Consider the following 12,006-nt stretch of genomic DNA (forward strand, 5'->3'; position numbering starts at 1 on the left):
CCTGGTCAGCCAAGCCACAGCACTTGTTCCTCGTGTGGCATTTGTGAGTTAATGGCTGTAGGATCTGATTGTCACATCTGCACAAACAACTGCATTGATCTTGCTGGTCTCTTTTTGAGACTTGATGTAAATGCATCTTCACTGTACAGTGTCTGGCATATGCATGCAAGAAACTCAGATGTTGCCTTTCTTGATGTTGCTGTGGGTGTGTCAGGGTTGGATTGATTGCCAGCTGTGTACAGGGGATTGTTGTCCCTTTTTTCACTCAAGAGAGTAGTGCAGTTTATTGTCCATGGCTTGGGGGGGTGGTAGATGTATGTTAAATTGAAAGTTTAACTGGGCTGCCTTTTTTAACAGGGTAAATTAACATCAAACTTCTGCTCCTTTATTTAAGGTGACTCCTGAATATTTAGAGGTATTTTCCCTTTTTTTTTCAGCATAAAATCAAAATATTATCTTTGCCCTTACATCTTTTGCTGTAATCCACGTATAAATGAGGTGATAAAAAGTGAGGATTAAATAAATCTTTGCTAATACTTTTTGATTGGCTTAATCAATAATTAATCATCTCTTAGATGAGGCTGTAGCTTGTGGAGTAGATATAATTGGATTAACTGTTGAGCGGCCTTTGGAGCTTTGAAGAGATTAAAATGGCTGTAAATCCTGTAATTAAACTGCCACAAACAAAAGCAATAGTATTAGAGTCAGTCAGCTTTCTTTAAATGCATCAGCAAGTCCTTTACACACCCCTGGCAGTGGTGTAGGCAGAGTCTGTTCTCTTAACTGATTTATTTCCTTCAACAAGATGAATATGTATCAAATTGTTTTAATGGCTTGGGCATATATTTGCCAGAATGGCAGGTGAAAATTTAGGAAGAACTGGCTGTCAGAGAACTCTCAGAAGAAAAGCTAATTTGTGTATCCAAAACAGTGAACCTGCTCCTTGTCTTGAGCCTATTAGGCACTGACTTTTCATGGTGTCTTTAATTGGCTAAGTAGGTTTGGCCTACATGAATGAAGTCTTTATCTGGCCTACTCTTCCCCTCCCACCTATTTGGGAAGTTTTTTTGTGCCTTTTTCTTCAAAACAGAGAGCTTTAGCAGGAATAACTTCCTTTTAGGGGCTCATTATGTCCCAAAGCATATACTGTATGTGACTGTCTTATGGGAACACATGGGAACTGATATGTGTGCACATGCTAATATGGATTCTTTTCTTCAATCTCTCACAGGGATGAGCTCATAAAGCCAATGGGAGTGCGGCCGGATGGGACAATGGCTCCTTTGGAGGAAGCTGTCAGCCAGTACCATACCAACAAGCAAGAGAGCTCAGATTCAGACTAAGGCATCACCTGCTTCACTCTCAATTCTCCTCTAATCCACACTTCTTTTTAGAGCCTCTTTTATCCACACATTAGCCAGCATCACTTTAACTGTTCTATTATTGGCATATTTAAATGATGGGTCCTGTGCTGTAACGTCTGAATTTTTATTATGTCTGTTTAGAGAACATATCAATTTATTAGTTTATGATCTTTATTAATTTAAAATTAAATGTATTTCAAAAGGATAAAAAGTGAAAGCCTACAGTGTAAAGTCCACTTTCATTTTCCAGAATCCTGTTTTCTGAACTCTGTACGTTTTCCTATTCTTGATAATCTTTTGTATTGTCTTGCCAGTCTTCCTCTTTATATAATTGTATTAATGAAGTGTGTTTACTTAATGGCATTAGGAGCAGAGGGTGTTTAGACTTAGAAGTCTGATTGACCTTGTGAGGCTGGCATTGAGCAGTGTTTTCAAAGCTCCCATTTTTAAAGTGCCCTGGGGTTTCTTACTGCTACAAACTTCTCCAGTTAAGCTGCTGCTTAAGATTTTAACAATGTGTCAGTGACAGACTGCTTCTAAAACTGCCTTTAAATTGGGAACAAGATGATGTATGTTGTATGTCTTCCCTCCCTCCCTCCCTGCTTAAGGCCACACCAATATACCCCCTCCTCCCTTCTTTGGTTAAGTAAAAACATCCCTATTGAAAATGGTGTTCAAGTATTGCACTTAACTGTTGCCATGAATGGGTGGGGACTGGAGTGCATGTGCCAGTGTTTGACTGAACTGGGGCCTACTTTTGGAGATGAACTTCTATGCCTCATTTGAAGGGAAGTCAAACTAATCAACAAAGAAATATTTCCCATTAGAGAGAACTTAGGAAGCAGTGGGATAGAGAATGGGTGGGTGGAAAGGAGAAAAAAAGTGTCACTTTCAATTCTGTACTCTTTAAGAAAAAAGGATTAAAGTTTTAGGCGTGCTGCACTGCTGTTGTTGCCTCTTTGCCTGCTTGGTTTCTCTGTGTGTGTTTCTCCCAGCATGAATTACATGAAGAACAATCTATGCCTTAGCTTCTACTTCTGTATTTTGTACAGAAGCTTAAACATGGCGTTCACTGGTAACGATTCAGAGGTTGGTGATGGTTCTCCAGTTTGTGTTTGTTTCCTGTGACTTGACACTGGTTCTCTGAACTAAGGAAGTTGGTGTTCAGAGACGCTGTAAAGGGGGATTTGGTATGAAATTGTACTGTGGTTGCTCCTGTGAGGAGCTTCTGCAGATGATCTTAATCTTTCAAAAGGACTGAAAAGAACAAAATAATGCATTGCTGTCCTCTCAGTGGTTGAGTTTGTGTTTCCAAAGGACACTGCCCAGCCACAGCAATGCCTTTCCTGGTACATAAGTGTTACGTCATGTCATACCTCCTCTATATGACTCCTAAAGTGGAAGGGACACCAGTTGTCCAAGAGCAAGAGATGTGTTTGGCTGCATCTGAGTCTCAAAAATGTGATTTAGAGTTCAGCATCATGCACTGATCACTCTGAGCTCAGCACAGGCAAGTATCTTGTGCCCTACAGGTACAAAGAATTTGTGATCCCTCCCCAGGGAGCAAAACTTCCCTGGCCCTGTTTATGAGGAACTGTCTTGGTGTCAGCTGGGACTGGAGAAATTGTTTCAGTCATGAGCTTCTATAGGGGCTTCTTGCTGTAGAGCACTAAGTACAGAGCAAGAAAAAGAGCAAAATCTCAATCGTTGCTTTACAAGCTGTAAATATGCTCCTACAATTAGCTGGCTAAAGAGATTAATAAAACAATAATGGCTCCAGGGACCTTGTTACAAGCAATGTAGTGCAAGGCTCTTGTGCTCTGCCTCCTGTCATTTGCCACAGGGACGCAACATTTGCAATAAATAGTTCTGTTTAGTTTATTTTGGAAAACAGATGCTTGTAGAAGGGTCTGCTTGTAGAACAGACAAGAGATGCTGCTTCAATCAACAAGAAAAAAGTGAAGACCAAGCATAGGAGGTTTTGCCTGAGTCCTCCAGCTCAAGAGTGGCTCATAGCTGGGTTGCCTGTAGTGCAGGTTAATGTAGATAAATGAACTGGCACTAGTGCAGTGCCCCAGAGCAGCTCTTGTTCCAAGGGGATAGTTTGTGAAAAGGCTCCTGCAGACTGTTTGGCTTATCTTTGTAATGTAACATAGGTCCAACCTTAGCTGCACTGGCTAGAGATCCGAGAATATCTTGGGACAAAGGTCTTTCAAATCAGTAGTGCCTCTGCTTCCTTTTGTCCTGGCTGTTTTCAGAGTAACTGAGCATGTGGAAGGATTTCTCTTGGATGAGAGTCTGGAGAAAAGTGAGGTTAAAAAAAGGAGCTCCCTGAAATTTTTTTTGTGTACTGTGAAGTTTTGCTCCTGAATTTATTTTTGAAGTTGAACCTCCAAAACTGGAGGCTTGGGCAGCTGAGTCTTGCCTAAACTGGGCAGTGTGGGGAAGGGTGTCTTGGAAGTCCCATTTTACTCCCTTCTGAGTAGAATATCAGTAGATTTTCTAGTGGTGACTGTAAAGGTGTTACCCAGTGGATTTTGGGGACCTTTCACTCTCAAAAAGTCTCCTACAGTCAGTCCCAAACCCTAGATCCTGTGTTTCAGTCTTTACTTTGGTGTCAACAGTCCAAAGCAACACAGTTCTTATTAAAGCTATCAATGATTTGGAAGCTTTGCTTCTCTTTGTTTCCCATAAGAGTTATGAAACAAAAGATGATGGGAAATTGCTGAAATTCAGAATACTTTGTTCTTTTGCAAAATAATACAGATATATTTGTTTAAATGTTCATGAAAACTTCCTGGCAGGTATTCCCAAATGCTAATTGAAACTTCGTGTGCCCCAAAAGTGGTTTTCAGGAAAAAAGGTCGTTTACAATCTGTTAAAAATGTTGTGAGAAAATTACCAGAACTTTAAAGAAATGTGCCAAAGAGAAAAACCACATTAGCTTTGATGTTTTGAATGTACAACATTGCTGTATGTGTGTGGCCAAAGTGGGGTTTTTACCCTATATCTTGAGTTTTTTCCAAATACCTGAAAATCTGCAAAGGCTTAAAAAAAGAAAGAAAAAATAACCTAGGCAATGGCATATTTTTCTTACAAATCTTCAAACGATAACTTACTCCTGCCTGGGTGACAAATCAGTTGTCAAAGGTGGCTTTAAGGAAGAGAACATTACAATAAAGCTGTAGCATTAGTGGGTTGCCAAGCACCCTAGTTTGGAAAGGGAAAAAGTAAACCCCAAAGTGCCCAAGATCCCAAGTCTCCTGAAGGAGCATTCCACAACATTGTACTTCAACTTATTACCACAAAACAGCTAATAAAACCCTGTGCTTTAATAAGGCTGGCTGTAAAAAGACTCTTCCACTGTTCAAACAGTTGAGAGCCAGACTTTGCTGGTCTTTGAGCAGTAAGTTAAACAGCTGCCCAGGTCAGATTCTTTTCTGGTCAAGCGTGGAAAAGCAGTGATTTAGTGGTTGTGATTTTGTGCAAAGATGTGGCTCACTTCTAGACAGAAAAAAAAAAAAAAAAAAAAAAAAAAAAAAAAAAAAAAAAAAGAGCAGCTATTTAATCCTACAAATGAAAATCCTTCTTCCATTAACATCTCAGTTACTTGCATGGGTCTGGCCCTTATAGAAAGTATCAGGGAACATTTCTTGTTCTCCACGCCAAAGCTGCGTGTCACTCCGCGTGCTTTAGACCGGGAATTTCGGGGGGGATGGCTGTCCTTTGGGCTTTTCCACGCATCCTCCAGCTGTGCCCGCAAAGCAGCTCGCTCAGCACTGAAGGAAGAGGCTGGAGGGTGTGCTGGAGTCGTTCCCGAGCTGTGGAGCCATTTGTTAAAAAAGTTACGCTGTTTAAAATGTTATGCCAGTTGTACCCTGTCTGTTAAGAAAGCTATGCTGTTTGTATCAAAATCTGTACCCTCAAAACCTTATTCCAAGTTGTATACCCCCTCTAAAACCCCGGGTTCCCTTCCCCTTCCGTCGGGCTAGGCTGTCGCCATTCCCGCCGGCTCCTCGAACTGCCGGCCCCGCCTAAAAGGAAAATCCAAGGACTTCCATGGTGCTCCGCTCCAAACAGAAGTGCAGTTGCCGGCAAACGGACCCAAAAGCCGCCACCCAGCACAAAATCCAGATAAAAGGGAGACACTACAACAACAAGAAGACCCTCAGCTACCTAAGGACTGAATCCTGCTTCTGCCGCCTCGCCATGACCACAAGGAGACTGGGAAACAGTGACACCCCTAGACCATACAAGCTCAGTTGAGTTCCTGAGGATTCCCTTGAGGCTGGAACTCCTGATTCTGCTGTGAAGGGCAGCAGATTCGACTGACGCCTTCTCCTCAGCGGCGTCCCGAGCGGGAACGGCGACCCCTCGAGTTCCCCCTTGAAAGAGCTGACTAATGAAGGCCTTTCAAAGGAGCAGCTCTCCTGGCCCGTTTTTAACAGTGCCGGCCGTAGTAAAGCTCAGTGGTTTTTTCAGGGCTCTCGTCTCACCACAGCAGCGCAGGTGAGCCCTGTTAATGCTCTGCTTTTCCCTGTGGCTCGGGTCAGCCCCTCACAGAAGCTGCCCCGCGCTGCTGTGCCTTGCTGCCCTCCTTAAGAGCAGGCCGCTCTTCCTCGCTCTGTGGTCCCACAAGAAGGGATCAGACTTATTTCTTGGGAAGGAGGTAGGAGCAGGCATTTCTCCTCTCTATTCGGCATTGGAGCCACTTTGAATTGCACTGCGAGAAAACTACAAGGGCCAGGCCACACCTGCAGCTAATCCCACCCCAATGGCCTCTGGCCAGGCTTGAGGACGGCAGATGCAGTCTGTCAGGTAGGGAAAAAAAACCCAATCCCCAAATCTGAGCATTGCCACAAGAAATCCTACAGCACCATCTGACAGCAAAATGGGTCAGCTCAGTTCTCTGTCCTGGCTGGGAGCGACAGGGTCCAACAGGACCAGGTAAGTTCCTGGAGCATCCTGCTTTCTCCAGAGCCGGCGAGAGCACAGATCCCTGAGTGCTGACTGCCCGGGAATCGATCCCTCCAACAGCATGCCAATCTCTGTGGGGTACCTAGGCAGGCTTTTAGAGGTTGGTGGGGAAGGAATTATTCAGACCACCCATCTTAGCTGGCTAAATTACCCGGGTAGTCTCTTCTAACTTCTTTTCCAGTCACGGATGAGAGGACAATTCAGAGTAAGGCTAATTTGGGTGCACTGAATGACCCTCTGCAGGAGCTTTGCTTTCCCTCCCTCGACTACAAGAGGGAGCCTGGGGAGACCAGCTGGTTACATTTAACTGCTAAATTGGTTGCCAAAAGATGGGTGGTGAGAATTCCTTCCAGTTTCCCCTTTGCTGTGGACCACACTCTTCCCACAGCAGGATGCTCGCTTGCTCTCTCCTGCAAATTTGGAGATTGCTCAGTGCAGTGGGATACAGGCCCCCAGGAGCCACCAGGAGACAAAAACTGCATCACAGCCCTTGGCAGGTACTGTATAATGCTGTGTGCAGGATTTCATGGGCTTCCTGCTTAAACGTGTTCTTTAAAGCAGCTTTGCTTTGGGGAGCCTGTTTAACAAGTTGCCTTGGTATAAGCCAAGTTTTACATATGCTCTGAAATTCGAAAAACAAAGTGAAACCTCCAGCAAAAATTGTAACTAGACAGGGACAGATAACAGAAAAGACATCTAAGTTCCCTCCAGATGTTACAAATGGGCAGGAAGGTGAAGCCATTCAAAATAAACCCTGCTGAGACTGTCCCTTCCTCTTTGCCTGGTAAACCCATTACAAATTAAAAGAAAAGCAGCCAAGATCGTCAGGCTTCAAGGCATCCATTAGCCTTTTTTTACATTTTAGAGCTTGTAACAGATGCTGATGGTGGGTGTTAGTCCTTGTCTAATCAAAAAGCCCAATTCTTCATTCTAGAAGCTTAAAATACAAGATTTCAAACCTGAACCTAAACTACCAGGATTCTCAGGCTTCAGGATTATTTTATGCTCAAGAAGTGAGTTTGCCTGGTAAATTACAGTGCTGTGGCACGTCACACTTCCAAAGGCATTTGAAAAAAGCATTAGTTTATTAGTGGTTTTTTTTTTTTTTTTTTCCTTTTTGAGAAGAGAATAGTGACTGTCTGGATTCCCTCCTGTTTTCTCAGTCCCCAAATGTTCATAACACCCTGTTGGGGAGAAAAAATTCCCATCCAAGTTGTAAAATACACTTATAAATAGATGGGAAAAGCATGAACAGAGCTGTAAAGAAAACAAAACAACCAGGAACAAGATCTTACTTTGCATGCTTCTCACTGTAGTATTTTTGCCCCAATTAGCATATTTTTAAGACAAGGTCTTTTTTAAAAAAAAATTCTGCTATCTGCCTGGACTGTTCTCAAGCTTTGAACTTTTCCATCCTTTCTATTGATTATGGCCAAGTGACCCATATTTAAAAAGCATTTACAATAAAATTATAGCACTTTCTTTTGTGCTGCCGGCTTTCCCAGTGAAAAGCTAAAATGTTTTAAAATTGTCACTTTTTGACAGAGGTAATGGCTGTAATATATTTAGTCTCTTCCCCCTTGTTGTGCTTAAAATGGTTATGCTAATAAAGGGCACAGCTGTCGATACTTTATGGCCTGCTGGGGGGAAGAGGGGGAACGAAGGCAAAAAACAGATTGACTGTGTGTCAACAAATGCAGCTGGGAAAGAAAAAAAGAAGCCCCTTGAAGGCCCCTGCAACTTAAAGTCCAAGATAAATGATGTCCCTATGCTTAAAAAAAAAAAAAAATGGAGGTTGGAATTCAATAAAGGGGAACTGAAAAGGAAACTGCTTAAAACTGAAAGGCTTTTCTTTGCCTCTAGACAGCTTACAAGAGAAATGAGCAAAACTGACCACAGAAAGAGGGTGAGCGGCCAAGAAAGAAAACAAAAGCCTATCCTGGAAAATATATTGCATCAAAGAATTATCTGAAGTGCACTGCGGCCGGCGGGCGGAGCGCGTACAGTTTAATGGAGATGTAACAACTTTTACACTGCCTTTGGGGGAGCAGGGAGGGAAAAGGGCAGCTGGAATTATTCATATCAAAGAAGTAAGAGCAGGACACGAGGGCAGTGGGGTGTTGGTGGATGTCCTTCCCTGGGGAGCTGGGCTGGGCTGTCCCCATGGCTTGTGCTTGGCCACTGAGACTCACAGCTCGGGGCCATTCCTCAGGCATGGAGAGAGCAACAGCAGGGCTGGAAGGGGTGCAGGGATGGGCAGCTGGAATTAATGCAGTGAGGAAATGGCAATATTGGGTGCAAACCTGCAAGAATCTGGTAGTTTTCATTCCCCAGGTCATGAGGCGGCTTGGTTGGTATGGAGGCAAGCTCCTAACAAAATAACAACTAGCAAGGAGCCATTTGTTCATTGTCATTTCTTGGACAATTATGGAAGATGAGGACAGTTTTTCCCAGCCCAAGGCAAAATGCCTCTGTAAGTGTGACTTGTGTTTCCCAGAGATGTCCTGAGAGCATGACCTGGCTGCACCAGTGGCACCAGAGCTGCTGTATCCACCTGCTGAGAACCAGAGTCCAGGCATTCCCACTGCCCGTTCTGGGCCTGGAAAGAGACTTCCTGGAAAATAAACCCTTGGCAGCAGGCAAGGCCAGGAGAGCTGGCAAGCCTACAAATAACCTCTGCTTCTGCAGTGGGAGGAGATGCAGTATGGGTGGATGCAGTATGCAGTATCCTGCTCTGAGGAACTGTCTGCTCTTCTCTTCCACTTTCCCACTTCTGTCATCCTTTACTCCCACCACTTTTTAAAATTTATTTTTCATTCAAGGCCTTTTTTTTTTTTTTTCCTGATGTGTTGCTCCCATGGAAGAACATCTGGGAAAGGAAGTGAAATGGAAAAAAGAGAGTTATCTGTTTTCTCAGTTCCTCAATTTTTGCATGTGTGTATGTATTCCCTTTAACCTCTGCAAATTCTTTGAAAATGGGAGGAAGGAAAAATAAGTAACTGAAGACAGGGCAAAATCAGGAATTGAAAAAAATCCTGAAATGAAATGGGGGAGTCATGTCAAATTTGCAGGACAGGACATTAAAATGGCATAGAAAGTTCCCATTTCCTTTTGTAATTGTTTGAAAGAGTTTTAAAAGGCCATAACTTTTACTCTTCTTGCTAGATTTCACTTGATCAAACTTTTGCACCATTAGAGATCAATACCTCCCAGTGATGCTGTGTTTTTGGGATGACCAGTTTGACTTTGGTTGTCTCCAGACAAGAGTGGAATTTAGCATGGCTGATGTGCAAGAGGAAAAACTGAAAGGTTGCTATGCCCAAGGACAGCAGAGTTAAGAGATTCCTACACCCACAACTGGGACTGACTTAGGGAAGGTGACCTCCTTGCCTGTGACAGTGACTTGTGTGTCCCACTGCCTCTTTGTGGCTGAAAACTGGGTTGAAAAAATGCAGAAAGAGAAGAGAGAAATACCTGAACACTGAGTATGTGATACAACTGATGTGCTCACTGGTGTGGGTTGGGGTGATTTCACAGGCAAAGGTTCCCCTGCAGCTGGGCTGGAGATGGGAACACATGAGCCCTGCTGGAGTCAGAGGTCATGTTATGAGAGGTAATGCTCAAGCTGTGTGGCACATGTAGCATGAGTGTAAGGTAACTCAGCAGTATTTGAGCTGCTATTGGAGTACATTCTCCACAGGAAAACATCCAACAGGGTTCTGTAAGGCCTGGAGGCCTCGATGTCCCATGATTTGGAAAACCTGAAGGGGCTGGAGATACCACAGAGCTGGGGTGTGATGGTCAAAGCCAACAAGTTATGCAGAGGCTGCACAGTCCCTGCACAGGGAGTGTGTGAAAGTGCCACTTGCCACAGGGAGATTGATCCCCCTGTACTGTGCTGGAGAGACCATGGCTGTAACCCACGGATCTGTAGAGGCCTGGAAAACCGAGGGAGATGATCTATGATCGTGCTGTGATCAGCACACTCAGGGGAAGGCTGAGAGGAGGCTGTGTGGGAGCCAGAGCACATGGGTCTTTGTAACATTTCTTTCTAGACCAGCACAATTTTCAGGGGAGATGCAAGCCCGGGAGAGTGGCTGTTGAGCTCACTGACTTGCTTTTTTAAATGATCATTTGCAGATTGTTTAATAGGGGCCTGGAGTCACCAAGAACCACCAAGAGCCAGAGGCTGACAACCACAAAATATCTCTGTAGGAAGAAGGTATGTAAAACTTATTTTATTTAATCGAGCTGGAAAAAAAGCTCAAAATAATATTTCATGTGCGTCGTTGGGCATTGAAGTGACAGACTGTGAGTTCTGGTGGGCTTTGTTGTCATGTGAAGCTCTTTGGTTGGTCAAATGACTTTTGAACCAGGGAAGCCCTGCCTGGTGCTGTCATTGATGTTCCATATGCTGTGAGGGGTCTCGAGACCCTCAAAATGTCTGTGCTTTGGACCTGTGCTACTTCGAATGCAGATTTTCATGTTAAAGCCTTTCACATATGGTGTCTCCCACAGTCCTTCTAAACAAACAAAAAAATCTCAGCAAGCAGCAAATTAAACTTTACCTATTGTTTTTAGTATTTATGTATAATTTCGGCCCCCTTTAGATGTTGTCATCATTTCTGGGCCTGTCAGTTTTACTGGTTAAGATTGTCAAGATATTGTATCTCAGCCAGAGCCTCACCTTTGGGACTGGTGTTAGTTCTCTTGTTTTCAACCCACGTGGTGTATGGGTGCCTCTGCCTCCCTCCAGGCTCTGCTGCTCTCTGCTGGTCTTCTTCTATTGTATGGGGGTTTCTCAGAGGTGTCAAGTCACCTAAAATTTAACTAAAGGAGGCAGGGACATGGGAGGGAAAGGTTCAAGCATGCCCTTTGCCTTTATATGATGGGAAAAAGGGTTTGGGGTCAAGCCAGTACCTTTTTATGTGCTATCAGGATCTGGGCACAGATTTGTAGGAAATGGGTTTTGCTTATTCTTGTGTGCAGCAGCAGAGGGTCTTTTTCTTTTGGTAATTGTTTCATCCTTCTCATGACACCAGCACTGTGTGGAGACACATGGGTGTTCCCATCCTTTCCCTAATGTGCCTTCTGGTGGTTTTAAACCTGCTTAATTTAAAATACAATTTAAAATACAATTTAAAATACATCTGTCAGCACAGTGAGGGTGTCAGAGACATATCAATCTCACATTAATAAAAATCTGTGCCCTAGAAGAAAAGAGAGGTGCAAAATAGGCCCCCTCCAAGAGAAAGGCTCTGGTACATGCTTGCAGTTTGCTGGAGAATTTCCCATGCAAATACCCCAGCTCAGCCAGCCCCCAGGTCCCCATAAGACAAACATCTGCAGGAGGCCAGATGTTAACCCTGCCAGTGCACCACAGCAGGTTTTCTCTACTTCCTCCCTGCTCCTTTTCCTCTCCCTTCTCTCCCACAAACATAGTCACTGGCTTTACCTTGCCAGGTGACGTTTAGAGGTGAGTTTAGGAATGCTTAGAGGACACCTGGGGGTTGTGCTAGAGCTTAGGGCTGCCCCTATAGCAGGTGTCTCCTGGCTTCTTTGCTTTAGAAAGCAGGTCAGCCCACCCAGGAAACCTGTCCTGGGGAGGAGTCACTCATCCTGCAGGGCTTTCCAACTCTACACTGACTCCAGAGCAACCTGCAGC

General features: G+C 44.0%; 1 protein-coding gene across 1 annotated transcript in view; it reads left to right on the forward strand.

Annotated features, from left to right (window-relative positions):
* The window catches only part of RIC8B (RIC8 guanine nucleotide exchange factor B), a 32,073-nt gene extending 29,767 nt beyond the window's left edge, over positions 1-2,306 (forward strand). The window contains exon 10 of the mRNA XM_066319992.1: positions 1,232-2,306. Coding sequence (XP_066176089.1) covers positions 1,232-1,343 — 112 coding nt within the window. The 3' untranslated portion in view covers positions 1,344-2,306. The remainder of the gene's footprint in view (positions 1-1,231) is intronic.
* Positions 2,307-12,006: the final 9,700 nt, after the last annotated feature.

Source organism: Sylvia atricapilla, chromosome 5 (genome assembly GCF_009819655.1).
Source record: "Sylvia atricapilla isolate bSylAtr1 chromosome 5, bSylAtr1.pri, whole genome shotgun sequence".
NCBI classification, from domain to species: domain Eukaryota; kingdom Metazoa; phylum Chordata; class Aves; order Passeriformes; family Sylviidae; genus Sylvia; species Sylvia atricapilla.